General features: G+C 47.7%; 2 protein-coding genes and 1 long non-coding RNA gene across 13 annotated transcripts in view; 1 reads left to right on the top strand and 2 right to left on the bottom strand.

Annotated features, from left to right (window-relative positions):
- The window catches only part of LOC118381085 (rho-related GTP-binding protein RhoA-A-like), a 15,286-nt gene extending 13,267 nt beyond the window's left edge, over positions 1 to 2,019 (bottom strand). The window contains exons 1-3 of one of the 3 annotated variants that reach the window (XM_052484315.1): positions 1,893 to 2,019; positions 1,601 to 1,700; positions 247 to 402 (exon numbers count right to left, since the gene is read on the bottom strand). In XM_052484315.1, the coding sequence (XP_052340275.1) occupies positions 247 to 402 (156 nt within the window). In that variant the 5' untranslated portion in view covers positions 1,601 to 1,700; positions 1,893 to 2,019. Of the gene's footprint in view, positions 1 to 246; positions 403 to 1,600; positions 1,701 to 1,802 lie in introns of all 3 variants that reach the window. The other 2 variants (XM_052484313.1, XM_052484314.1) reach the window with 2 other exon arrangements.
- Positions 2,020 to 9,918: 7,899 nt separating this feature from the next.
- The window catches only part of arhgef3l (Rho guanine nucleotide exchange factor (GEF) 3, like), a 45,882-nt gene continuing 27,844 nt past the window's right edge, over positions 9,919 to 27,956 (bottom strand). The window contains exons 5-12 of the mRNA XM_052484312.1: positions 20,056 to 20,118; positions 17,680 to 17,776; positions 17,497 to 17,573; positions 16,764 to 16,817; positions 16,365 to 16,568; positions 15,909 to 16,079; positions 11,385 to 11,577; positions 9,919 to 10,732 (exon numbers count right to left, since the gene is read on the bottom strand). Of these exons, the coding sequence (XP_052340272.1) occupies positions 10,479 to 10,732; positions 11,385 to 11,577; positions 15,909 to 16,079; positions 16,365 to 16,568; positions 16,764 to 16,817; positions 17,497 to 17,573; positions 17,680 to 17,776; positions 20,056 to 20,118 (1,113 nt within the window). The 3' untranslated portion in view covers positions 9,919 to 10,478. The remainder of the gene's footprint in view (positions 10,733 to 11,384; positions 11,578 to 15,908; positions 16,080 to 16,364; positions 16,569 to 16,763; positions 16,818 to 17,496; positions 17,574 to 17,679; positions 17,777 to 20,055; positions 20,119 to 27,956) is intronic.
- Positions 11,585 to 13,220, top strand: LOC127913060 (uncharacterized). 9 transcript variants are annotated; one of them, XR_008084462.1, is made up of 3 exons: positions 11,585 to 12,299; positions 12,347 to 12,590; positions 13,007 to 13,220. It is a non-coding gene; the product is annotated as an uncharacterized LOC127913060 (long non-coding RNA). The 9 variants fall into 9 exon arrangements; XR_008084464.1 differs by lacking the exon at positions 13,007 to 13,220 and adding an exon at positions 12,800 to 12,876 and having other exon boundaries at positions 11,585 to 12,124; positions 12,300 to 12,658; XR_008084458.1 differs by lacking the exon at positions 13,007 to 13,220 and adding an exon at positions 12,800 to 12,876 and having other exon boundaries at positions 11,585 to 12,249; positions 12,372 to 12,658.

Below are 27,956 nucleotides of genomic sequence, written 5' to 3'. Positions count from 1 at the left end.
CCAGTCATAGTCAGGACATTCATCTTCAGATAGCTAGGTTAAACAACCACATATCTCAGTCATAGGAAGTAACTTTTCATCAAAGGCAGTGCTAGTTGCGAAGTCAATGGGGTGGAACCATTTTGTCATTATATCCATCACTTTCAGGTGGAAACCAGGTCCAAAGGTCTGGTTTGGAATTGGGCCCAAGAGAAAATGAGGACACGGTCAGTTTGGTTTGGAACTAGGACCCTGGCTGAGGCTCACCTGTTTGCCGTCGACCTCGATGTCAGCCACATAGTTCTCGAACACAGTGGGCACATAGACCTCTGGGAACTGGTCTTTACTGAAGACGATCAGCAGGCAGGTCTTCCCACACGCTCCGTCTCCCACTATCACCAGCTTCTTTCTGATTGCAGCCATCTATAGGAGGGGGTCGAGAAAGAGGGGAGATGGAGAGGTGAAACAGGGGAGGTGGAAGAGAGACAGGGGGAGAGGTGAAACAGGGGAGGTGGAAGAGAGACAGGGGGAGAGATGGAGAGGTGAAACAGGGGAGGTGGAAGAGAGACAGGGGGAGAGATGGAGAGAGGGACGATAGAGATTAACACTCATATTATACCACTGCTTCCACCTTTGTTTCCATTTAGCCTGCATAGTGATACCCTGATTTTAGCCTACTTCACAAAAGGTAGCTCAGGGTTTCTTGTTCCTGGGGTAATTTCGTTTCTAGCCCTTAACTATTACACCTGATACAGATGATGTGTGCATTCATATCGACCAGATCGATTTTGTTCATGGGCGGATGGTAGCCTAGCGTTTAAGAACATAAAAAGGCCAGTAACTTAACAGTTTGCTGGTTCGAATCACCAAGTCAACCATGTGAAAAATATTTATGTGCCCATGAGCAAGGCACTTAACCATTAGTCGCTCTGGATAACAGCGACTAAAATTAAATGTTCAGTGTTCAGTGAAATACAGTGTTCTTTCATATGACCAAGGAATGATAGCTTACAGTTAGTTCACAAGGGAAACATATTTTAGATAATTACTGTATCTAGCCAGCTAACATTGCCTTGGCCAGCTAATGTTATTAGCTAGCTGGCGTTAGCTAACTAATTAGCTAATAAACTAGACAGCAAATACAAAAGCAACCACGAACAATCAAGTAAACACATTGTTAGTGAGAAATGTTGTGCGTTTTTGTTTATATTTCTTGTAAATGGTTAACGGTTTAGTTTGGTCATTTGCTAGTTAGGTAAATAAAAGGCAGTAAGGATTGTAAGGATACTCCTGACGCCCAAAACCGGTAATTCATGTCAGAATTGATAAACGTTTGGTTAAGGGTTTAATTAAGGTTATGAGTTTGTGGTTGGTTTAAGCGTCAGCTGTGTCCTTATATTCTTTCCCAGTTAGATAGCCAGTTAGCTAGCTATAGATAACAAGTTAGCTAGCTATTGTTTGGTTGTCAATACTTTGAGCTCCATTTGCGGTTTTAAAAAGTAATGGCGAAAGATTTCAGAAGTGGTTTTAGTTATATATAATCATCAATATACGGCTGTTACGGAACTGTATTAGATAAAGATTGTTAAAAGAAGGAATAGCTCGATTAAAGTGATGCTACCGTTTGTTAGCTCTGTTTCGGGTTGTCGCCGCTTCTCTTCCGGTCCGAGCTGAAATCCCCGCCCACTTTGGACTGCCACGCACTGGCAGCATATAGAGACCTAGATAGGATTAGATCTACAGATCTAGCTTAAAAATGTCTACAAATCTCAACTACAACAAAATTCTTATTGGAAAGAAACAGTGAAAAGATGACATCATACCAACCCACTGGTTTTGATTTGCACTTTACAAGAAATAGCATAACACCACCAGGCTCAATCACCCTTCTCCTCTCTCAGTCCCAGACTCACGCTCAAACCTCAAGTAGTCTACAGTCAGACCAGTCGGTTGAGATGCTGGTTGCTTGGTTACAACATCGCTACATCACAGCTGTTTGTAAATATCCTCATATGTAGTACAGTTTCTGGCTGCCGGATGCTGTGTTTGTAGGAGGGAGGGGCTGGGACCAGAAATCAACTCAGGAATTTCTAACATTTTTTTCCCTCGAGGCTCCATCATCAGCCAGATAACGATCCTTCTGCACAAAAACCACAATTTCGACAGGTTGGGCTAAAAATGGATCCACACATCTGGCATTTCTCCATTTCTGATTTGTAGTATGAGCTGTAGTGATTGGCTGCTGAAAGCTCTGCTTAATTAACAGCTTTTCTGATTGGCTGCTGAATGCTCCGTTTGAAGCATCAGAGGTAGTGATTGGCTGTCCAGGGTTCACTTCCTGCGTCAGCTCCCCTGAGTGAGACATTAGCTCCCGTAAATGCAACAAAAGTCCAACTTTGGGGGGTCTTTAAGTAATGCTAATTTAACCATTATCCTATTTGTTTCTAATTCAGTGGTAAATACATTAGCAATACATTACCATTCAAAAATGTGGAGTCACTTAGAAATGCCCTTTTAAAAAAAAAAAAAAATCTCATTTTTTGTCCATTAAAATAACATCAAATTGATCAGAAATTCAGTGTAGACATTGTTAATGTTGTAAATGACTATTGTAGCTGGAAACGGCTGATTTTTATTGGAATATCTACATAGGCGTACAGAGGCCCATTATCAGCAACCATCACTCCTGTGTTAGCTAATCTAAGTTTACCATTTTAAAAGGCTAATTGATCATTAGAAAACCCTTTTGCAATTATGTAGCTGTTAGGCAATTATGCAGCAGCTGAAAACTGCTGTCCTGATTTAAGAAGCAATAAAACTGGCCTTCTTTAGACGAGTTGAGTATCTGGAGCATCAGCATTTGTGGATTCGATTACAGGCTCAAAATGGCTAAAAATGAAGACTTTTCTTTTGAAACTCGTCAGTCTATTCTTGTTCTGAGAAATGACGGCTATTCCATGTGAGAAATTGCCAAGAAACTGAAGATCTCAAACCACGCGGTGTGCTACTCCCCTTCACAAAACAGCTTAATCTGGCTCTAACCAGAATAGAAAGAGGAGTGGGAGGCCCCGGTGCACAACTGAGCGAGAGGACCTGACACAGCTCCTGGTATATGTCCGTTACGTTTATGGGGGGTCAATTAAGGAAGACATCCTCCTTTGCAAACCACTGGAAACCAGGACAGGATATTTCTAAAGTACTGGACAGCTTTGTGACATCAAATGGACTTTGGTGGTCAAGATGTGTTGGTATATGTACGGATGACACAAAAGCCATGACAGGGACACCCCCGGACAGGGCCAAACAGGAAGGATATAACCCCACCCACTTTGCCAAAGCACAGCCCCCACACCACTAGAGGGCTGTATGGGGGAAGAACAGTCAGCTGGAGGCTGTATGGGGGAGGAACAGTCCGCTGGAGGCTGTATGGGGGAAGAACAGTCAGCTGGAGGCTGTATGGGGGAGGAACAGTCAACTGGAGGCTGTATGGGGGAAGAACAGACAGCTGGAGGCTGTATGGGGGAAGAACAGACAACTGGAGGCTGTATGGGGGGAGAACAGACAACTGGAGGCTGTATGGGGAGGAACAGTCAGCTGGAGGCTGTATGGGGGAAGAACAGTCAGCTGGAGGCTGTATGAGTAAGGAACAGTCAGCTGGAGGCTGTATGGGGGAAGAACAGACAGCTGGAGGCTGTATGGGGGGAGAACAGACAACTGGAGGCTGTATGGGGGAGGAACAGTCCGCTGGAGGCTGTATGGGGGAAGAACAGTCAGCTGGAGGCTGTATGAGGAAGGAACAGTCAGCTGGAGGCTGTATGGGGGAGGAACAGTCAGCTGGAGGCTGTATGGGGGAGGAACAGTCAGCTGGAGGCTGTATGGGGGAAGAACAGTCAGCTGGAGGCTGTATGGGGGAGCAACAGTCGGCTGGAGGCTGTATGGGGGAGGAACAGTCAGCTGGAGGCTGTATGGGGGAGGAACAGCTGTAAAATGCTGATTAAAAGCATCACAAATCGGAACTTTTTCAGTAATGACGCAGGACTCTAACACTACCTGATTAGACAGGGAGGAATGACCCACCGCTTCAGTCAATTAACGGTTTTCCAGAATCTAGAGGGATCACTAGCAGACTGTCATAGCGCTAAGTAGTTTCATTCAGTCTGTTTAACAGTCTGTCATAGCTCTAAGGAAGTAGTTTCATTCAGTCTGTTTAACAGTCTGTCATAGCTCTAAGGAAGTAGTTTCATTCAGTCTGTTTAACAGTCTGTCATAGCTCTAAGGAAGTCGTTTCATTCAGTCTGTTTTACAGTCTGTCATAGCTCTCAGGAAGTAGTTTCATTCAGTCTGTTTAACAGTCTGTCATAGCTCTCAGGAAGTAGTTTCATTCAGTCTGTTTTACAGTCTGTCATAGCTCTCAGGAAGTAGTTTCATTCAGTCTGTTTTACAGTCTGTCATAGCTCTAAGGAAGTAGTTTCATTCAGTCTGTTTTACAGTCTGTCATAGCTCTCAGGAAGTAGTTTCATTCAGTCTGTTTTACAGTCTGTCATAGCTCTAAGGAAGTAGTTTCATTCAGTCTGTTTAACAGTCTGTCATAGCTCTAAGGAAGTAGTTTCATTCAGTCTGTTTTACAGTCTGTCATAGCTCTCAGGAAGTAGTTTCATTCAGTCTGTTTAACAGTCTGTCATAGCTCTCAGGAAGTAGTTTCATTCAGTCTGTTTTACAGTCTGTCATAGCTCTCAGGAAGTAGTTTCATTCAGTCTGTTTTACAGTCTGTCATAGCTCTAAGGAAGTAGTTTCATTCAGTCTGTTTTACAGTCTGTCATAGCTCTCAGGAAGTAGTTTCATTCAGTCTGTTTAACAGTCTGTCATAGCTCTAAGGAAGTAGTTTCATTCAGTCTGTTTAACAGTCTGTCATAGCTCTCAGGAAGTAGTTTCATTCAGCCTGTTTAACAGTCTGCCATAGCTCAGTGGTCCTTCTGTAGCTCAGTTGGTAGAGCATGGCGCTTGTAACGCCAGGGTAGTGGGTTCGATTCCCGGGACCACCCATACGTAGAATGTATGCACACATGACTGTAAGTCGCTTTGGATAAAAGCGTCTGCTAAATGGCATATATTATTATTATTATTATATTACTCTAAGGAAGTAGTTTAATTTGTCTCGGTCTCAGGGGTCTAAGGCTCCGTCTCAGGGGTCTAAGGCTCCGTCTCAGGGGTCTAAGGCTCCTTCTCAGGGGTCTAAGGCTCCTTCTCAGGGGTCTAAGGCTCCGTCTCAGGGGTCTAAGGCTCCGTCTCAGGGGTCTAAGGCTCCTTCTCAGGGGTCTAAGGCTCCGTCTCAGGGGTCTAAGGCTCCGTCTCAGGGGTCAAAGGCTCCGTCTCTAAGGCTCCGTCTCAGGGGTCTAAGGCTCCGTCTCTAAGGCTCCGTCTCAGGGGGTAAGGCTCCGTCTCAGGGTCAAAGGCTCCGTCTCTAAGGCTCCGTCTCAGGGGTCAAAGGCTCCGTCTCTAAGGCTCCGTCTCAGGGGTCAAAGGCTCCGTCTCAGGGGTCAAAGGCTCCGTCTCTAAGGCTCCGTCTCAGGGGTCAAAGGCTCCGTCTCTAAGGCTCCGTCTCAGGGGTCAAAGGCTCCGTCTCAGGGGTCAAAGGCTCCGTCTCAGGGCTCTAAGGCTCCGTCTCAGGGGTCTAAGGCTCCGTCTCAGGGGTCTAAGGCTCCGTCTCAGGGGTCAAAGGCTCCGTCTCAGGGGTCAAAGGCTCCGTCTCTAAGGCTCCGTCTCAGGGGTCTAAGGCTCCGTCTCAGGGGTCAAAGGCTCCGTCTCTAAGGCTCCGTCTCAGGGGTCTAAGGCTCCGTCTCAGGGGTCAAAGGCTCCGTCTCTAAGGCTCCGTCTCAGGGGTTTCCGTCTCAGGGGTCAAAGGCTCCGTCTCTAAGGCTCCGTCTCAGGGTCAAAGGCCCGTCTCTAAGGCTCCGTCTCAGGGGTCAAAGGCTCCGTCTCTAAGGCTCCGTCTCAGGGGTCAAAGGCTCCGTCTCTAAGGCTCCGTCTCAGGGGTCTAAGGCTCCGTCTCAGGGGTCAAAGGCTCCGTCTCTAAGGCTCCGTCTCAGGGGTCTAAGGCTCCGTCTCAGGGGTCTAAGGCTCCGTCTCAGGGGTCAAAGGCTCCGTCTCTAAGGCTCCGTCTCAGGGGTCAAAGGCTCCGTCTCTAAGGCTCCGTCTCAGGGGTCAAAGGCTCCGTCTCTAAGGCTCCGTCTCAGGGGTCAAAGGCTCCGTCTCTAAGGCTCCGTCTCAGGGGTCAAAGGCTCCGTCTCTAAGGCTCCGTCTCAGGGGTCAAAGGCTCCGTCTCTAAGGCTCCGTCTCAGGGGTCAAAGGCTCCGTCTCTAAGGCTCCGTCTCAGGGGTCAAAGGCTCCGTCTCTAAGGCTCCGTCTCAGGGGTCAAAGGCTCCGTCTCTAAGGCTCCGTCTCAGGGGTCTAAGGCTCCGTCTCAGGGGTCAAAGGCTCCGTCTCTAAGGCTCCGTCTCAGGGGTCTAAGGCTCCGTCTCAGGGGTCAAAGGCTCCGTCTCTAAGGCTCCGTCTCAGGGGTCTAAGGCTCCGTCTCTAAGGCTCCGTCTCAGGGTCTAAGGCTCCGTCTCAGGGGTCAAAGGCTCCGTCTCTAAGGCTCCGTCTCAGGGGTCAAAGGCTCCGTCTCTAAGGCTCCGTCTCAGGGTCAAAGGCTGTCTCTAAGGCTCCGCAGTCTCAGGGGCCCAAGGCTCCGTCTAAGGGGTCTAAGGCTCCGTCTCAGGGTCAAAGGCTCCGTCTCTAACTCCGTCTCAGGGGTCTAGGCACCGTCTCAGGGGTCAAAGGCTCCGTCTCTAAGGCTCCGTCTCAGGGGTCAAAGGCTCCGTTTAACAGTCTCAGGGGTCAAAGGCTCCGTCTCTAAGGCTCCGTCTCAGGGGTTTCCGTCTCAGGGGTCTGTTTCAGGGCTCTAAGGCTCCTTCTCAGGGGTCTAAGGCTCCTTCTCAGGGGTCTAAGGCTCCGTCTCAGGGGTCTAAGGCTCCGTCTCAGGGCCCAAGGCAGTCTCAGGGGTCAAGGCTCCTTCTCAGGGGTCTAAGGCTCCTTCTCAGGGGTCTAAGGCTCCGTCTCAGGGGTCTAAGGCTCCGTCTCAGGGGTCAAAGGCTCCGTCTCAGGGGTCAAAGGCTCCGTCTCAGGGGTCAAAGGCTCCGTCTCTAACTCCGTCTCAGGGGTCTAAGGCTCCGTCTCTAAGGCTCCGTCTCAGGGGTCAAAGGCTTTCAGGGGTCAAAGTCTGTCTCTAAGGCTCCGTCTCAGGGGTCTAAGGCTCCGTCTCAGGGGTCAAGGCTCCGTCTCAGGGGTCAAAGGCTCCGTCTCTAAGGCTTTCAGGGGTCAGGCTGTTCTAAGGCTCCGTCTCAGGGGTCAAAGCTCCGTCTCAGGGGTCAAAGGCTCCGTCTCTAAGGCTCCGTCTCAGGGGTCTAAGGCTCTGTCTCTAAGGCTCCGTCTCAGGGGTCAAAGGCTCCGTCTCAGGGGTCAAAGGCTCCGTCTTAAGGCAGTCTCAGGGGTCTAAGGCTCCGTCTCAGGGGTCTAAGGCTCCGTCTCAGGGGTCTAAGGCTCCGTCTCAGGGGTCTAAGGCTCCGTCTCAGGGGTCAAGGCTCCGTCTCAGGGGTAGTCCGTCTCAGGGGTCAAAGGCTCCGTCTCAGGGGTCAAAGGCTCCGTCTCAGGGGCTCTAAGGCTCCGTCTCAGGGGTCCTAAGGCTCCGTCTCAGGGGTCAAAGGCTCCGTCTCAGGGCCCAAGGCTCCGTCTCAGGGTCAAAGGCTCCGTCTCTAAGGCTCCGTCTCAGGGTCTAAGGCTCCGTCTCTAAGGCTCCGTCTCAGGGGTCAAAGGCTCCGTCTCAGGGGTCAAAGGCTCCGTCTCTAAGGCTCCGTCTCAGGGCTAAGGCTCCGTCTCAGGGTCTAAGGCTCCGTCTCTAAGGCTCCGTCTCAGGGTCTAAGGCTCCGTCTCAGGGTCAAAGGCTCTAAGGCTCCGTCTCAGGGCCTAAGGCTCCGTCTCAGGGGGCTCCGTCTAAGGCTCCGTCTCAGGGGTCAAGGCTCCGTCTCAGGGTCTAAGGCTCCGTCTCAGGGGTCAAAGGCTCCGTCTCAGGGGTCAAAGGCTCCGTCTCTAAGGCTCCGTCTCAGGGCCCAAGGCTCCGTCTCAGGGGTCTAAGGCTCCGCTCCTCCGTCTCAGGGGCTCTAAGGCTCCGTCTCAGGGGTCAAAGGCTCTAAGGCTCCGTCTCAGGGCCCAAGGCTCCGTCTCTGGGGTCTAGGCTCCGTCTCAGGGGTCAAAGGCTCCGTCTCTAAGGCTCCGTCTCAGGGCCTAAGGCTCCGTCTCAGGGTCTAAGGCTCCGTCTCAGGGGTCAAAGGCTCCGCTCTAAGGCTCCGTCTCAGGGGTCAAAGGCTCCGTCTCAGGGGTCTAAGGCTCCGTCTCAGGGGTCTAAGGCTCCGTCTCAGGGGTCTAAGGCTCCGTCTCAGGGGTCTAAGGCTCCGTCTTAGGGGTCTAAGGCTCCGTCTCAGGGGTCTAAGACACTGCATCGTGATTGGCTAGTGACTCCTCTCCTCACAGTCAGAGACAGTAGTCACAGCATTGACTGGCTAGTGACTCCTCTCCACACAGTCAGAGACAGTAGTCACAGCCGGGAGACCCATGGGGGAGGGTTTGCCCGGCAGGGATGTCCTTGTCCCATCGCACACTAGTGACTCCTGTGGCGGGCCGAGCGCATTGCACGCTGACACTGGTCGCCAGGTGTACGGTGTTTCCTCCGACACATTGGTAAGGCTGTCTTCCGGGTTAAGCGGGCGTTGTCAAGAAGCAGTGCGGCTTGGTTGTGTCGTGTTTCGGAGGACGCACGGCTCTCGACCTTCGCCTCTCCCGAGTCCGTACAAGAATAGCAGCATTACCATTGACATTATAAAATACTGTTGAGGAGCTGGGAGTGAGAAAGGTGAGAGAACGGCAGAGAGAACGGGAGAGAGAGAGAATGGGAGAGAGATAGGGGGAGATGAAGAGAGAACGAGGGGGAGATGAAGAGAGAACGGGAGAGAGATAGGGGGAGATGAAGAGAGAACGAGGGGGAGATGAAGAGAGAACGGGAGAGAGATAGGGGGAGATGAAGAGAGAACGAGGGGGAGATGAAGAGAGAACGGGAGAGAGATAGGGGGAGAGAGAGAGAACGGGAGAGAGATAGGGGGAGGGAGAGAGAACGGGAGAGAGAACGGGGGAGATGGAGAGAGAACGGGAGAGAGATAGGGGGAGATGGAGAGAGAACGGGGGAGATGGAGAGAGATAGGGGGAGATGGAGAGAGAACGGGAGAGAGAGGTGGAGAAGGAGAGAGAACGGGAGAGAGATGGAGAGAGAATGGGAGAGAGAGAGAGATGGAGAGAGAATGGGAGAGAGAGAGAGATGGAGAGAGAATGGGAGAGAGATGGAGAGAGATAGGTGGAGATGGAGAGAGATAGGGGGAGATGGAGAGAGAATGGGAGAGAGATGGAGAGAGAATGAGAGAGAATGGGAGAGAAGGAGAGAGAATGGGAGAGAGATGGAGAGAGAATGGGAGAGAGATGGATTGAGAATGGGAGAGAGATAGGTGGAGAACGGAAGAGAGAGAGTGTGAGATAATCAACCCTAATCTTTTCCCTCTGGATCTTACCATGGAAACGTAGCTGTAATTTTGTCCCTAACCTTACTGTAAGACCAGATGGTAACACATGGGATTCTCACAGCTGTGAGGGAGAGAGGAATTGTATGTATTTTTTGTTTAACCTTTATTTAACCAGGCAAGTCAGTTAAGAACATATTATTATTTACAATGACGGCCTGGGAACAGTGGGTTAACTGCCTTGTTCAGGGGCAGAACGACAGGTTTTTACCTTGTCAGCTCGGGGGATTCCATCTAGCAACCATTCGGTTAAAGAACTAAACACTCTAACCACAAGGCGTCATAGTTATTTAAGTTTATTAGCAACAAGTAAAATAAAATAAAAACAATAAAAAAATACCCACTTCACTCATAACATTAATTTTCATCAATATTGCCTTGAATCTGTACAGGTTATCAATGTGATCTATAAATCACAGCTAACATCGCAAGGGAGTTTAAACACGTATATGGCACAAAGACCGTTCTCTAGGCATTATCACAGCCTATTCCAGAAGACCTCTGATGATGGAATCGTTTGGGACTAGATTGACTCCAGAGCTCCCAAAGTATGTCCTCCTCGTCCCAGATCTCCGTGGTCATTGTTCTGCATGACGATTCCATGAGGAGTTGAGACAAGAGAGCACAAACAGCCTGGCACCCAGGCTAGAAGGCACATTACATAACATCACCCAACCCCCCTCTCTCCCCTTATAAAACTGTACTGACCAGCGTACACATACTTCATGTTTAACATCACTACCACCTCCAAATGCATCATGGGACTATTGCTAAGCAATTAGTTGATCAGTCTTTGATTGGATTGGTCTAGTCTGTCTGTCACGGATCACTCTGCTCGGGTCATTGACTGCTCTGGTCTGCCATCTCGGTGTCTGAGCTCAGACTCAGCTCTGCGATGTGGTACAGGGCGAAGTCTGGGGAGAGGCGGGACGACAGCGGTGATTGGCTGACCTGGGCGTCCCTGTCTCGTGATTGGACCATGGCCTGGCGCAGGCAGGAGATCCACTGCTGCTTGTTGAATGAGTCGTTGGCCTGGAGACTGTGAGACTGGGCCTTGGAGCGCCCCCTACTGGACACCCTGAGACAGTTACGTACTGACAGACAGAGAGAGAATGAGGATCAGTAACAGTCTAACACTCAGTGACACTCAGTGACACTCAGTGACACTCAGTGACACTCAGTAACAGTCAGTAAGTAACAGTCAGTAAGTAACACTCAGTAAGTAACACTCAGTAACACTCAGTAATAGTAAGTCTGTAACACTCAGTAACACTCAGTAACAGTAACACTTATAGTAACAGTCAGTAACAGTCAGTAACAGGCTGTAAGTCAGTAACACTCAGTAACAGTCAGTAACACCCAGTAACACCCAGTAACACTCAGTAAGTCAGTAACAGTCAGTAAGTCAGTAACACCCAGTAACACTCATTAACACCCAGTAAGTCAGTAACACTCAGTAACAGTCAGTAACACCCAGTAACACCCAGTAACAGTCAGTAAGTCAGTAACACCCAGTAAGTCAGTAACACCCAGTAACACTCATTAACACCCAGTAACACTCATTAACACCCAGTAACACTCATTAACACCCAGTAACACCCAGTAACACTCAGTAACACTCAGTAAGTCAGTAACACCCAGTAAGTCAGTAACACCCAGTAAGTCAGTAACACCCAGTAAGTCAGTAACACCCAGTAACAGTCAGTAACACCCAGTAAGTCAGTAACACCCAGTAACACTCCATACCTTTGTCGTTGCCGCTGGTGAAGGCCCCCCTGAAGGCCCCTCCACCGCCACCCTCCCCGTCAGGTAGGTCTTCTAGGTGGAGTGTGGCGGTGGGGAGGGGCTGGCGGTACACCTGAAAGACCACGCCCCCTTCTTTGTCCTCCACCGAGCGGGTCAGAACCAGACACAGCTCAAACAGGAACACGTGGAGCTTCTACAGGAGGACGGACATACAATGTGTTCAGAAAGTATTCAGACCCCTTGACTTTTTCCACATTTTGTTACGTTACAGCCTTTATTCTAAAACGGATTCAATGTTTTTTTCCCTCATCAATCTACACACAATAACCCATAATGACAAAGCAAAAACTGGTATATAGAAATGGTAGTTTTCACTTTGTCATTATGGGGTATTGTGATGTCATTATGGGGTATTGTGATGTCATTATGGGGTATTGTGATGTCATTATGGGGTATTGTGATGTCATTATGGGGTATTGTGTGTAGATTGATGAGGAAAACAATTCATTGAATCAAATTTAAATTAAGACGAATGGAACAATGTGGAAAAAGTCAAGGGGTCTGAATACTTTCTGAACGCTCTCTATATAATATTAACCTCAGAAACAATTGGGGCGGCAGTTAGCCTAGTAGTTAGAGGAGGCAGGTAGCCTAGTGGTTAGAGGGAGGTAGCCTAGTGGTTAGAGGAGGCAGGTAGCCTAGTGGTTAGAGGGAGGTAGCCTAGTGGTTAGAGGAGGCAGGTAGCCTAGTGGTTAGAGGAGGCAGGTAGCCTAGTGGTTAGAGGAGGCAGGTAGCCTAGTGGTTAGAGGAGGCAGGTAGCCTAGTGGTTAGAGGAGGCAGGTAGCCTAGTGGTTAGAGGAGGCAGGTAGCCTTGTGGTTAGAGGAGGCAGGTAGCCTAGTGGTTAGAGGAGGCAGGTAGCCTAGTAGTTAGAGGGAGGTAGCCTAGTGGTTAGAGGAGGCAGGTAGCCTAGTGGTTAGAGGAGGCAGGTAGCCTAGTGGTTAGAGGCAGGTAGCCTAGTGGTTAGAGGAGGCAGGTAGCCTAGTGGTTAGAGGAGGCAGGTAGCCTAGTGGTTAGAGGAGGCAGGTAGCCTAGTGGTTAGAGGAGGCAGGTAGCCTAGTGGTTAGAGGAGGCAGGTAGCCTAGTGGTTAGAGGAGGCAGGTAGCCTAGTGGTTAGAGGCAGGTAGCCTAGTGGTTAGAGGAGGCAGGTAGCCTAGTGGTTAGAGGAGGCAGGTAGCCTAGTGGTTAGAGGAGGCAGGTAGCCTAGTGGTTAGAGGTGGCAGGTAGCCTAGTGGTTAGAGGAGGCAGGTAGCCTAGTGGTTAGAGGAGGCAGGTAGCCTAGTGGTTAGAGGTGGCAGGTAGCCTAGTTAGCAGGTAGCCTTGTGGTTAGAGGAGGCAGGTAGTCTAGTGGTTAGAGGAGGCAGGTAGCCTAGTGGTTAGAGGAGGCAGGTAGCCTAGTGGTTAGAGGAGGCAGGTAGCCTAGTGGTTAGAAGAAGCAAGTAGCCTAGTGGTTAGAGGAGGCAGGTAGCTTAGTGGTTAGAGGAGGCAGGTAGCTTAGTGGTTAGAGGAGGCAGGTAGCCTTGTGGTTAGAGGAGGCAGGTAGCCTTGTGGTTAGAGGAGGCAGGTAGCCTAGTGGTTAGAGCGTTGGGCCAGTAACCTAAAGGTTGCTACATGGAATCCCCCGAGCTGACAACGTAAAAATCTGTCGTTCTGCCCCTGAACAAGGCAGTTTATCCACTGTTCCTAGACCAGTTAACCCACTGTTCCTAGACCAGCTAACCCAGTGTTCCTAGACCAGTTATCCCACTGTTCCTAGACCAGTTATCCCACTGTTCCTAGACCAGGTTCCTAGTCCCACTGTTCCTAGACCAGTTAGCCCACTGTTCCTAGACCAGTTAACCCAGTTAGCCTTAACCCACTGTTCCTAGACCAGTTATCCCACTGTTCCACTGTTCCTAGACCAGTTAACCCACTGGTTAGAGGACCAGTTATCCCACTGGTTCCAGGTTCCTAGCCAGTTAGCTTACTGTTCCTAGACCAGCTAACCCACTGTTCCTAGACCAGGTAACCCACTGTTCCTAGACCAGTTAACCCAGGTTCCTAGACCAGTTAACCCACTGTTCCTAGACCAGTTAACCCACTGTTCCTGCTACATGGAACCAGTTAACCCACTGTTCCTGACCAGTAACCCACTGTTCCTAGACCAGCTAACCCACTGTTCCTAGATCCAGTTAACCCACTGTTCCTAGATCCAGTTAACCCACTGTTCCTAGACCAGTTAACCCACTGTTCCTAGACCAGTTAACCCACTGTTCCTAGACCAGTTAACCCACTGTTCCTAGACCAGTTAACCCACTGTTCCTAGACCAGCTAACCCACTGTTCCTAGACCAGTTAACCCACTGTTCCTAGACCAGTTAACCCACTGTTCCTAGACCAGTTAACCCACTGTTCCTAGACCAGTTAACCCACTGTTCCTAGACCAGTTAACCCACTGTTCCTAGACCAGTTAACCCACTGTTCCTAGACCAGTTAACCCACTGTTCCTAGACCAGTTAACCCACTGTTCCTAGACCAGTTAACCCACTGTTCCTAGACCAGTTAACTCACTGTTCCTAGACCAGTTAACCCACTGTTCCTAGACCAGTTAACCCACTGTTCCTAGACCAGTTAACCCACTGTTCCTAGACCAGTTAACCCACTGTTCCTAGACCAGTTAACTCACTGTTCCTAGACCAGTTAACCCACTGTTCCTAGACCAGTTAACCCACTGTTCCTAGACCAGTTAACCCACTGTTCCTAGGGTCGTTAATCAGGGGAACACATTGAGACCAGGGTTGTTAATCAGGGGAACACATTGAGACCAGGGTCGTTAATCAGGGGAACCCTGATCAGGGGAACCCGTTAAATAAATGTAACATTACACTCCTTTATTTCCCTTGCAGCTCCAGGGATTCAAGACCAGCGTTATTTTTCTACATTTACATTTACATTTAAGTCATTTAGCAGGAACCTCTTATCCAGAGCGACCAAATTGGTGCATTCACCTTATGACATCGAGTGGAACCCACTTTACAATAGATCTAAATCTTTTAAGGGGGGTGAGAAGGATTAATCCTAGGTATTCCTTAAAGAGGTGGGGTTTCAGGTGTCTCCGGAAGGTGCTGATTGACCCCGCTGTCCTGGCGTCGTGAGGGAGTTTGTTCCACCATTGGGGGCCAGAGCAGCTTTTGACTGGGCTGAGCGGAACTTATTTCCCAGTGGTAGCAGCTCCAGGGAATAGCCTAGTGGTTAGAGGCAGGTAGCCTTTTAGAGGAGGCAGGTAGCCTAAATATACAAACAGTCGGAAGTTTACGTACACTTAGGTTGGAGTCATTAAAACCCGTTTTTCAACCACTCCACAAACAAACTCAAAGAAATAAAAGCTGAAATAAATAATTCTCTCTACTATTATTCTGACATTTCACATTCTTAAAATAAAGTGGTGATCCTAACTGGCCTAAAACAGGGAATTTTTACTAGGATTGGATTCTAGGAATTGTGAAAACTGAGTTGAAATGTATTTCGCTGAGGTGTATGTAAACTTCCGGCTTCAACTGTATATATATATGGTATATATATGTGTATATATATGTGTATATATATGGTCCTTCTGTAGCACAGTTGGTAGAGCATGGCGCATTCGCCAGGGTAGTGGGTTCGATTCCGGGACCACCCATACGTAGAATGTATGCACACATGACTGTAAGTCGCTTTGGATAAAAGCGTCTGCTAAATGGCATATATTATATATATATATAGTTTTCTTCCCCGTTTCCTCTCCAATTGGTAGTTACAGTCTTGTCTCATCGCTGCAACTTCCGTACGGACTTGGGAGAGGCGAAGGTCGAGAGCCGTGCGTCCTCCGAAACACAACCAAGCCACACTGCTTCTTGACACAATGCCCGCTTAACCCGGAAGCCAGCCGCACCACCGCTAACTAAGCTAGCCGTTTCACATCCTTTAGACCAGCCACACCGATGTGTCGGAGGAAACACCGTACACCTGGCGACCGTGTCAGCGTGGACTGCGCCCGGCCCGCCACAGGAGTAGCTAGTGAGTGATGGGACAAGGACATCCCTGCGGGCCAAACCCTCCCCCTAAGCCGGACGATGTCTCCCGGTCGCGGCCGGCTGCGACAGAGCCTGGACTCGAACCCAGAATCCCTAGCGGCAGTGTCTTAGACCCCTGCGCCACTCGGGAGGTCCCGGCCACAGGGAGTTCTGCAGGTTATTCCAAAAACGGGGGACATTAAATTTATTTTTATTTTTAAATTTTACCTTTATTTAACCAGGCAAGTCAGTTAAGAACATATTCTTATTTTCAATGACGGCCTGGGAACAGTGGGTTAACTGCCTGTTCAGGGGCTGTTCGGGGGTTTGAACTCGCAACCTTCCGGTTACTAGTCCAACGCTCTAACCACTAGGCTACGCTGCCGCCCCATAAAACTGAAGTGGAGGTGGAGACCCGAGGAAAGATAGACGGTACCTGTCCCTTGTTGTTCTTCAGTTCTCCGTGGCAGTAGAGGAATCGTGACAGCTGGATCTCAGGGAGCCTTTGGCCCTCCTCCAGGTAAGCCAAGCCCCTCCTATAGAACTGACACTCCGCCTCCCCGGTCTTTCTGTCCACCTCTGATACGATGGACTGGACCAACTCCAACTGGGGGGGGGACATTTAAAAATATATATATTTAACATTTATTGATACGATGGACTGGACCAACTCCAACTGGGGGGGTGGACATTTAAAAATATATATATGTAACATTTATTTAACTAGGAAAGTCAGTTAAGAACAAATTCTTAATTACAATGACGGCCATATCTGATACGATGGACTGGACCAACTCCAACTGGGGGGGGAGTGATGGGTGTGTGTATCAACTAATCAATCAGGCAATAAATAAATGAATGAAACAACCAGTCAATGTGTGTGTATCCTCACAGCGTCAGGCAGTGTGTCTTCATCGGGGTGATCTGGAGGCGTGCTCTTCAGAATCTCCCGTAGCAACAGCGGGTATTTGACCAATCGGCTGCGAGGGAGGTCCAGGAAGTTCCAGAGGTCCAACTTCCTGCTAAAAGACGACTCCTGGCACAGACGAAGGAATTGCTCCACTCGTTTCTGCTGCTTCTTCATGTCCAACAGGGCCTTAATCAATACAATCAATAATCAACCTTCAATCAGTGCATCAATTAACCAATCTACCAACTGATTAAAATATAGATCAATAAATCAGCCAATCAGTTAGTCAGTCAATAAATCAGCCAATGAACAGCAAACCTAATATGATGTCAGTGACAGATTAAAACTGGTTAGGAACAAACCTTGACAGGAAACACTCACCTTGGCCTCCACCTGGTTACAACAATATGTCACATACGCCTCTAGACAGGGGAACTATGAGAGAGAGAGAGAGAGAGAGAGAGAGGGCGGGAGGGAGAGAGAGAGAGAGAGAGGGCGGGAGAGAGAGAGAGAGAGAGAGAGAGGGGGGAGAGAGAGAGAGAGGGCGGGAGAGAGAGAGAGAGAGAGAGAGAGGGCGGGAGGGAGAGAGAGAGAGAGAGAGAGGGCGGGAGGGAGAGAGAGAGAGAGAGAGGGGGGCGGGAGGGAGAGAGAGAGAGAGAGAGAGGGCGGGAGGGAGGAGAGAGAGAGAGAGAGAGAGAGGAGGGCGGGAGGAGAGAGAGAGAGAGAGGGGCGGGAGGGAGAGAGAGAGAGAGAGAGAGAGAGGGGCCGGGAGGGAGAGAGAGAGAGAGAGAGAGCGGGCGGGAGGGAGAGAGAGAGAGAGAGAGGGCGGGAGGGAGGGAGATTGGGAGAGAGAAAGAAGGAGAGAAATGGAGCGAGAGAGAGAAAGAGGGAGAGCAACAGAAGGAGAGAGAGAGAGTGGAGAGATAGGGAGAGAGACAGAGGGGAGAGAGAAATAAGGAGAAGGGAGAAATAGAGGGAGGGGGAGAGAGAAATAAGGAGAAGGGAGAAATAGAGGGGGGAAGAGAGAGGGAGGGATGAAGACATGGTTCACAAAGTGCATTCCCTTCTCCCTCTTCTCTTTCAGTCCTCAGTTTCCATGGTGACGGTTTCTCACCCAATTGAAGAGTGTTACTCCAACTGCCCCAACAGTCTTCTCTGATCCTCTCAGACGTTCCAGCCGAGCCAAGAGATCTACAACAAGACCAGAGCAAACAAACACAGAACCATCCAGATAAATACACCTTCAATCTGAATACAGACAGGAAATGAGACCTTAAAGAGGAGGATTGTGGGTTACCTTCGTGGAGAGGTATGAGAGAGTCCAGAGTACCAAAGATCTGCCCTAGTTCACTCTCGGTCATGATGTCCAACTTCAGCATGGGCTCATAGTACACCTGGAACAACACAGACTTAGTTCCTGGAACACCACAGAGTTAGTTCCTAGAACACCACAGAGTTAGTTCCTAGAACACCACAGAGTTAGTTCCTAGAACAACACAGAGTTAGTTCCTAGAACACCACAGAGTAAGTTCCTGGAACACGACAGAGTTAGTTCCTAGAACACCACAGAGTTAGTTCCTAGAACACCACAGAGTTAGTTCCTAGAACACCACAGAGTTAGTTCCTAGAACACCACAGAGTTAGTTCCTAGAACACCACAGAGTTAGTTCCTGGAACACCACAGAGTTAGTTCCTAGAACACCACAGAGTTAGTTCCTGGAACACCACAGAGTTAGTTCCTAGAACACCACAGAGTTAGTTCCTGGAACACCACAGAGTTAGTTCCTAGAACACCACAGAGTTAGTTCCTAGAACACCACAGAGTTAGTTCCTAGAACACCACAGAGTTAGTTCCTGGAACACCACAGAGTTAGTTCCTAGAACACCACAGAGTTAGTTCCTAGAACACCACAGAGTTAGTTCCTAGAACACCACAGAGTTAGTTCCTAGAACACCACAGAGTTAGTTCCTGGAACACCACAGAGTTAGTTCCTAGAACACCACAGAGTTAGTTCCTGGAACACCACAGAGTTAGTTCCTAGAACACCACAGAGTTAGTTCCTAGAACACCACAGAGTTAGTTCCTAGAACACCACAGAGTTAGTTCCTGGAACACCACAGAGTTAGTTCCTAGAACACCACAGAGTTAGTTCCTGGAACACCACAGAGTTAGTTCCTAGAACACCACAGAGTTAGTTCCTAGAACACCACAGAGTTAGTTCCTGGAACACCACAGAGTTAGTTCCTAGAACACCACAGAGTTAGTTCCTGGAACACCACAGAGTTAGTTCCTAGAACACCACAGAGTTAGTTCCTAGAACACCACAGAGTTAGTTCCTAGAACACCACAGAGTTAGTTCCTGGAACAGCACAGAGTTAGTTCCTAGAACACCAGAGTTAGTTCCTAGAACACCACAGAGTTAGTTCCTAGAACACCACAGAGTTAGTTCCTGGAACACCACAGAGTTAGTTCCTGGAACACCACAGAGTTAGTTCCTAGAACACCACAGAGTTAGTTCCTAGAACACCACAGAGTTAGTTCCTTGAACACCACAGAGTTAGTTCCTAGAACACCTGGAACACCACAGAGTTAGTTCCTGGAACACCACAGAGTTCGTTCCTAGTACACCTGGAACACCACAAAGTTAGTTCCTGGAACACCACAAAGTTAGTTCCTGGAACACCACAGAGTTAGTTCCTAGAACACCTGGAACACCACAGAGTTAGTTCCTAGTACGCCTGGAACACCACAGAGTTAGTTCCTAGTACACCTGGAACACCACAAAGTTAGTTCCTGGAACACCACAGAGTTAGTTCCTAGAACACCACAGAGTTAGTTCCTAGAACACCACAGAGTTAGTTCCTAGAACACCACAGAGTTAGTTCCTAGAACACCACAGAGTTAGTTCCTAGAACACCACAGAGTTAGTTCCTAGAACACCACAGAGTTAGTTCCTAGAACACCACAGAGTTAGTTCCTAGAACACCACAGAGTTAGTTCCTAGAACACCACAAAGTTAGTTCCTAGAACACCTGGAACACCACAGAGTTAGTTCCTAGTATGCCTGGAACACCACAGAGTTAGTTCCTAGTACACCTGGAACACCACAAAGTTAGTTCCTGGAACACCACAAAGTTAGTTCCTGGAACACCACAGAGTTAGTTCCTAGAACATCTGGAACACCACAAAGTTAGTTCCTGGAACACCACAGAGTTAGTTCCTGGAACACCACAGAGTTAGTTCCTAGAACACCTGGAACACCACAGAGTTAGTTCCTGGAACACCACAGAGTTAGTTCCTAGAACACCTGGAACACCACAGAGTTAGTTCCTGGAACACCACAGAGTTAGTTCCTAGTATGCCTGGAACACCACAGAGTTAGTTCCTAGTACACCTGGAACACCACAAAGTTAGTTCCTGGAACACCACAAAGTTAGTTCCTGGAACACCACAGAGTTAGTTCCTAGAACACCTGGAACACCACAGAGTTAGTTCCTGGAACACCACAGAGTTAGTTCCTAGAACACCTGGAACACCACAGAGTTAGTTCCTGGAACACCACAGAGTTAGTTCCGAGTACACCTAGAACACCACAGAGTTAGTTCCTAGAACACCTGGAACACCACAAAGTTAGTTCCTAGACACCTGGAACACCACAGAGTTGACAGGTACCTTTTTAACCAGACTGAGGTCCTCGATCAGCTGTCTCTCTCCCTCCGTCAACTCATAGATCACCTAGTAGAGGGGAGACACCGAGAGAGAGAGAGAGAGAGAGAGAGAGAGAGAGAGAAACACACAGAGAGACACACAGAGAGACAGAGAGAGACACAGAGAGACAGAGAGAGAGAGAGTTTATTTACTGAGCACTGACTTTTACATGAGAGGGGACACAAGCCTCGTGGGTTACTAGACTGTAGATTCTGTTTAAGCCTCGTGGGTTACTAGACTGTAGATTCTGTTTAAGCCTCGTGGGTTACTAGACTGTAGATTCTGTTTAAGCCTCATGGGTTACTAGACTGTAGATTCTGTTTAAGCCTCGTGGGTTACTAGACTGTAGATTCTGTGCCTCGTGGGTTACTAGACTGTAGATTCTGTTTAAGCCTTGTGGGTTACTAGACTGTAGATTCTGTTTAAGCCTCGTGGGTTACTAGACTGTAGATTCTGTTTAAGCCTCGTGGGTTACTAGACTGTAGATTCTGTTTAAGCCTCGTGGGTTACTAGACTGTAGATTCTGTTTAAGCCTCGTGGGTTACTAGACTGTAGATTCTGTTTAAGCCTCGTGGGTTACTAGACTGTAGATTCTGTTTAAGCCTCGTGGGTTACTAGACTGTAGATTCTGTGCCTCGTGGGTTACTAGACTGTAGATTCTGTTTAAGCCTCGTGGGTTACTAGACTGTAGATTCTGTTTAAGCCTCGTGGGTTACTAGACTGTAGATTCTGTTTAAGCCTCGTGGGTTACTAGACTGTAGATTCTGTTTAAGCCTCGTGGGTTACTAGACTGTAGATTCTGTTTAAGCCTACACAACCATCGTACACTGAAAACCAAAACAGCTCATCACAAAATCAAAATGCAAAAACACACACACTTCCACAGAAACAGGCACACAGAGGTACCACAGTTGATCAGTTAGAATTTCTGAAACAGGAAGTTCTACCAGCTCACTTCCTCATTCATCTCACCCGGCAAAGGCCTTTAACAGGAAATGAAACCGCAACTGATGCCCCACCCAGACAGGACACCGTACAGTCTCTACTACCCTGTACCACACCACAGCCCCAGGCCTGGGTTAGATTACTCAGGCGTGTTTGTTAGTGTTGTGCTGGAACAAAACATGCACACACTGGCCTGTAGCTCTCCACAACTACCAAAGGAGACCACTTGACCTGATGCAACATCATAAACAAGTCTACAACCACATCCCAAGCTCCTAACTGCCTCCCCGAGTGCATCCCAACATTATCTCCCTTCTCCCATAGTGTTCACTACCTCCTACAAACCTAGTGTTCACTACTTACTACAAACCTAATAGTGTTCACTACTTCCTACAAACATAGTGTTCACTACTTCCTACAAACCTAGTGTTCACTACTTCCTACAAACCTAGTGTTCACTACTTCCTACAAACATAGTGTTCACTACTTCCTACAAACCTAGTGTTCACTACTTCCTACAAACCTAGTGTTCACTACTTCCTACAAACCTAATAGTGTTCACTACTTCCTACAAACCTAATGTTCACTACTTACTACAAACCTAAGTGTTCACTACTTCCTACAAACCTAGTGTTCACTACTTCCTACAAACCTAGTGTTCACTACTTCCTACAAACCTAATAGTGTTCACTACTTCCTACAAACCTAATGTTCACTACTTACTACAAACCTAAGTGTTCACTACTTCCTACAAACCTAGTGTTCACTACTTCCTACAAACCTAGTGTTCACTACTTCCTACAAACCTAGTGTTCACTACTTACTACAAACCTAGTGTTCACTACTTCCTACAAACCTAATAGTGTTCACTACTTCCTACAAACCTAATCGTGTTCACTACTTCCTACAAACCTAGTGTTCACTACTTCCTACAAATCTAGTGTTCACTACTTACTACAAACCTAATAGTGTTCACTACTTCCTACAAACCTAATAGTGTTCACTACTTCCTACAAACCTAATAGTGTTCACTACTTCCTACAAAACTAGTGTTCACTACTTACTACAAACCTAATAGTGTTCACTACTTCCTACAAACCTAATAGTGTTCACTACTTCCTACAAACCTAGTGTTCACTACTTCCTACAAACCTAATAGTGTTCACTACTTCCCACAAACCTAATAGTGTTCACTACTTCCTACAAACCTTATAGTGTTCACTACTTCCTACAAACCTAATAGTGTTCACTACTTCCCACAAACCTAATAGTGTTCACTACTTCCTACAAACCTAATAGTGTTCATTACTTCCTACAAACCTAATAGTGTTCACTACTTCCCACAAACCTAATAGTGTTCACTACTTCCTACAAACCTAATAGTGTTCACTACTTCCTACAAAACTAAGTGTTCACTACTTCCTACAAACCTAATAGTGTTCACTACTTCCTACAAACCTAGTGTTCACTACTTCCTACAAACCTAATAGTGTTCACTACTTCCTACAAACCTAGTGTTCACTACTTCCTACAAACCTAGTGTTCACTACTTACTACAAACCTAATAGTGTTCACTACTTCCCACAAACCTAATAGTGTTCACTACTTCCCACAAACCTAATAGTGTTCACTACTTCCCATAAACCTAATAGTGTTCACTACTTCCCACAAACCTAATAGTGTTCACTACTTCCCACAAACCTAATAGTGTTCACTACTTCCCACAAACCTAATAGTGTTCACTACTTCCCATAAACCTAATAGTGTTCACTACTTCCCACAAACCTAATAGTGTTCACTACTTCCCACAAACCTAATAGTGTTCACTACTTCCTACAAACCTAATAGTGTTCACTACTTCCCATAAACCTAATAGTGTTCACTACTTCCCACAAACCTAATAGTGTTCACTACTTCCTACAAACCTAATAGTGTTCACTACTTCCTACAAACCTAAGTGTTCACTACTTCCTACAAACCTAATAGTGTTCACTACTTCCCACAAACCTAATAGTGTTCACTACTTCCTACAAACCTAGTGTTCACTACTTCCTACAAACCTAATAGTGTTCACTACTTCCTACTACAAACCTAAAACCTAGTGTTCACTACTTCCCTACAAACCTAATAGTGTTCACTACTTCCCACAAACCTAATAGTGTTCACTACTTCCCATAAACCTAGTGTGTGTTCACTACTTCCCACAAACCTAATAGTGTTCACTACTTCCCACAAACCTAATAGTGTTCACTACTTCCCACAAACCTAATAGTGTTCACTACTTCCCATAAACCTAATAGTGTTCACTACTTCCCACAAACCTAATAGTGTTCACTACTTCCCACAAACCTAATAGTGTTCACTACTTCCTACAAACCTAATAGTGTTCACTACTTCCTATAAACCTAATAGTGTTCACTACTTCCCACAAACCTAAGTGTTCACTACTTCCCACAAACCTAATAGTGTTCACTACTTCCTACAAACCTAAGTGTTCACTACTTCCTATAAACCTAATAGTGTTCACTACTTCCCACAAACCTAATAGTGTTCACTACTTCCCACAAACCTAATAGTGTTCACTACTTCCTACAAACCTAAGTGTTCACTACTTCCTACAAACCTAGTATTCACTACTACCTACAAACCTAATAGTGTTCACTACTTCCTACAAACCTAGTGTTCTATATGGATATGGACTAGTGTATTGGTGTAGACAGGGACTAGTGTATTGGTGTAGACAGGGACTAGTGTATTGGTGTAGACAGGGACTAGTGTGTTGGTGTAGACACAGACTAGTGGATTGGTGTAGACACAGACTAGTGGATTGGTGTAGACACAGACTAGTGTGTTGGTGTAGACACAGACTAGTGTATTGGTGTAGACACAGACTAGTGTGTTGGTGTAGACACAGACTAGTGTGTTGGTGTAGACACAGACTAGTGTATTGGTGTAGACAGGGACTAGTGTATTGGTGTAGACACAGACTAGTGGATTGGTGTAGACAGGGACTAGTGGATTGGTGTAGACAGGGACTAGTGTGTTGGTGTAGACAGGGACTAGTGTATTGGTGTAGACAGGGACTAGTGTATTGGTGTAGACAGGGACTAGTGTATTGGTGTAGACAGGGACTAGTGTATTGGTGTAGACAGGGACTAGTGTATTGGTGTAGACAGGGACTAGTGTATTGGTGTAGACAGGGACTAGTGTATTGGTGTAGACAGGGACTAGTGTATTGGTGTAGACAGGGACTAGTGTATTGGTGTAGACAGGGACTAGTGTATTGGTGTAGACACAGACTAGTGGATTGGTGTAGACAGGGACTAGTGTATTGGTGTAGACAGGGACTAGTGGATTGGTGTAGACAGGGACTAGTGGATTGGTGTAGACAGGGACTAGTGTATTGGTGTAGACACAGACTAGTGTATTGGTGTAGACAGGGACTAGTGGATTGGTGTAGACACAGACTAGTGTGTTGGTGTAGACAGGGACTAGTGTATTGGTGTAGACAGGGACTAGTGGATTGGTGTAGACAGGGACTAGTGGATTGGTGTAGACACATACTAGTGGATTGGTGTAGACAGGGACTAGTGTGTTGGTGTAGGCAGGGACTAGTGGATTGGTGTAGGCAGGGACTAGTGGATTGGTGTAGGCAGGGACTAGTGTATTGGTGTAGACAGGGACTAGTGTATTGGTGTAGACACAGACTAGTGTATTGGTGTAGACAGGGACTAGTGGATTGGTGTAGACAGGGACTAGTGTGTTGGTGTAGACAGGGACTAGTGGATTGGTGTAGACAGGGACTAGTGTATTGGTGTAGACACAGACTAGTGTATTGGTGTAGACACAGACTAGTGGATTGGTGTAGACACAGACTAGTGTATTGGTGTAGACAGGGACTAGTGGATTGGTGTAGACAGGGACTAGTGTGTTGGTGTAGACAGGGACTAGTGGATTGGTGTAGACAGGGACTAGTGTATTGGTGTAGACACAGACTAGTGTATTGGTGTAGACACAGACTAGTGGATTGGTGTAGACACAGACTAGTGTATTGGTGTAGACAGGGACTAGTGTATTGGTGTAGACACAGACTAGTGTATTGGTGTAGACACGGACTAGTGGATTGGTGTAGACAGGGACTAGTGGATTGGTGTAGACAGGGACTAGTGTATTGGTGTAGACACAGACTAGTGTATTGGTGTAGACAGGGACTAGTGGATTGGTGTAGACAGGGACTAGTGTATTGGTGTAGACAGGGACTAGTGTATTGGTGTAGACACAGACTAGTGTGTTGGTGTAGACACAGACTAGTGGATTGGTGTAGACAGGGACTAGTGTATTGGTGTAGACAGGGACTAGTGTATTGGTGTAGACAGGTACTAGTGGATTGGTGTAGACAGGGACTAGTGTATTGGTGTAGACACAGACTAGTGTATTGGTGTAGACAGGGACTAGTGGATTGGTGTAGACAGGGACTAGTGTATTGGTGTAGACACAGACTAGTGTATTGGTGTAGACAGGGACTAGTGGATTGGTGTAGACAGGGACTAGTGGATTGGTGTAGACAGGGACTAGTGGATTGGTGTAGACAGGGACTAGTGTGTTGGTGTAGACACAGACTAGTGGATTGGTGTAGACAGGGACTAGTGGATTGGTGTAGACACAGACTAGTGGATTGGTGTAGACAGGGACTAGTGTATTGGTGTAGACAGGGACTAGTGTATTGGTGTAGACACAGACTAGTGGATTGGTGTAGACAGGGACTAGTGTGTTGGTGTAGACACAGACTAGTGGATTGGTGTAGACAGGGACTAGTGTAGACACAGACTAGTGGATTGGTGTAGACAGGGACTAGTGTATTGGTGTAGATATGGACTAGTGTAGACAGGGACTAGTGGATTGGTGTAGACAGGGACTAGTGTAGACAGGGACTAGTGTAGACAGGGACTAGTGTAGACAGGGACTAGTGTAGACAGGGACTAGTGGATTGGTGTAGACACAGACTAGTATATTGGTGTAGATATGGACTAGTGTATTGGTGTAGACAGGGACTAGTGTATTGGTGTAGACACAGACCAGTGGATTGGTGTAGATATGGACTAGTGTAGACAGGGACTAGTGGATTGGTGTAGACACAGACTAGTGGATTGGTGTAGATATGGACTAGTGTAGACAGGGACTAGTGGATTGGTGTAGACAGGGACTAGTGTAGACAGGGACTAGTGTAGACAGGGACTAGTGTAGACAGGGACTAGTGTATTGGTGTAGACAGGGACTAGTGTAGACAGGGGACTAGTGTAGACAGGGACTAGTGTATTGGTAGACAGGACTAGTGGATTGGTGGTGTAGGGACAGGGACTGGTGTAGACAGGGACTAGTGTGGTGTAGACAGGGACTAGTGTAGACAGGGACTAGTGTATTGGGGACAGTGTAGACAGGGACTGGTGTAGACAGGGACTAGTGTAGACAGGGACAGTGTAGACAGGGACTGGTGTAGACAGGGACTAGTGTAGACAGGGACTAGTGTGTACAGGGACTAGTGTAGTGGGACTTGGTGTAGACAGGGACTAGTGTTGGTGACAGGGACTAGTGTAGACAGGGACTGGTGTAGACAGGGACTAGTGGATTGGTGTAGACAGGGACTAGTGGATTGGTGTAGACAGGGACTAGTGGATTGGTGTAGACAGGGACTAGTGTAGACAGGACTAGTGTAGACAGGGACTAGTGCAGACAGGGACTAGTGTAGACAGGGACTAGTGTAGACAGGGACTGGTGTAGACAGGGACTAGTGGTGTAGACAGGGGACTGTAGTGTAGACAGGGACTAGTGGACTAGTGTAGACAGGACTAGTGTATTGGGACTGTGTAGACAGGGACTTGGTGTAGACAGGGACTAGTGTGTTAGACAGGGACTGGTGTAGACAGGGACTAGTGTAGACAGGGACTAGTGTATTGGTGTAGACAGGGACTAGTGGATTGGTGTAGACAGGGACTAGTGTAGACAGGGACTAGTGTAGACAGGGACTAGTGTAGACAGGGACTAGTGTAGACAGGGACTAGTGTAGACAGGGACTAGTGTAGACAGGGACTTGTGTAGACAGGGACTAGTGTAGACAGGGACTAGTGTAGACAGGGACTAGTGTAGACAGGGACTAGTGTAGACAGGGACTAGTGTAGACAGGGACTAGTGTTGACAGGGACTAGTGTAGACTAGGGACTGTGTAGACAGGACTAGTGACTAGTGGTGACAGGGACTAGTGTAGACAGGGACTAGTGTTGGTGTAGACAGGGACTAGTGTAGACAGGGACTAGTGTAGACAGGGACTAGTGTAGGGGACTAGTGGACTAGGGACTGGTGTAGACAGGGACTAGTGTAGACAGGGACTGTGTAGACAGGGACTAGTGTAGACAGGGACTAGTGCAGACAGGGACTAGTGTAGACAGGGACTAGTGTAGACAGGGACTGGTGTAGACAGGGACTAGTGTGACAGGGACTAGTGAGACAGGGACTAGTGTAGACAGGACTGGTGTAGACAGGGACTAGTGTATTGGTGTAGACAGGGACTAGTGTATTGGTGTAGACAGGGACTAGTGTTGGTGTAGACAGGGACTAGTGTAGACAGGGACTAGTGTAGACAGGGACTAGTGTAGACAGGGGACTGAGTGCAGACAGGGACTAGTGTAGACAGGGACTAGTGGATTGGTGTAGACAGGGACTAGTGGATTGGTGTAGACAGGGACTAGTGTAGACAGGGACTAGTGTAGACAGGGACTAGTGTAGACAGGGACTAGTGTAGACAGGGACTAGTGTAGACAGGGACTAGTGTAGACAGGGACTAGTGTAGACAGGACTAGTGTAGACAGGGACTAGTGGATTGGTGTAGACAGGGACTAGTGTATTGACAGGGACTAGTGTAGACA

Source organism: Oncorhynchus keta, chromosome 28, assembly GCF_023373465.1.
Source record: "Oncorhynchus keta strain PuntledgeMale-10-30-2019 chromosome 28, Oket_V2, whole genome shotgun sequence".
Classification (NCBI taxonomy): domain Eukaryota; kingdom Metazoa; phylum Chordata; class Actinopteri; order Salmoniformes; family Salmonidae; genus Oncorhynchus; species Oncorhynchus keta.
This window is presented reverse-complemented; position numbering and strand designations above follow the sequence as displayed.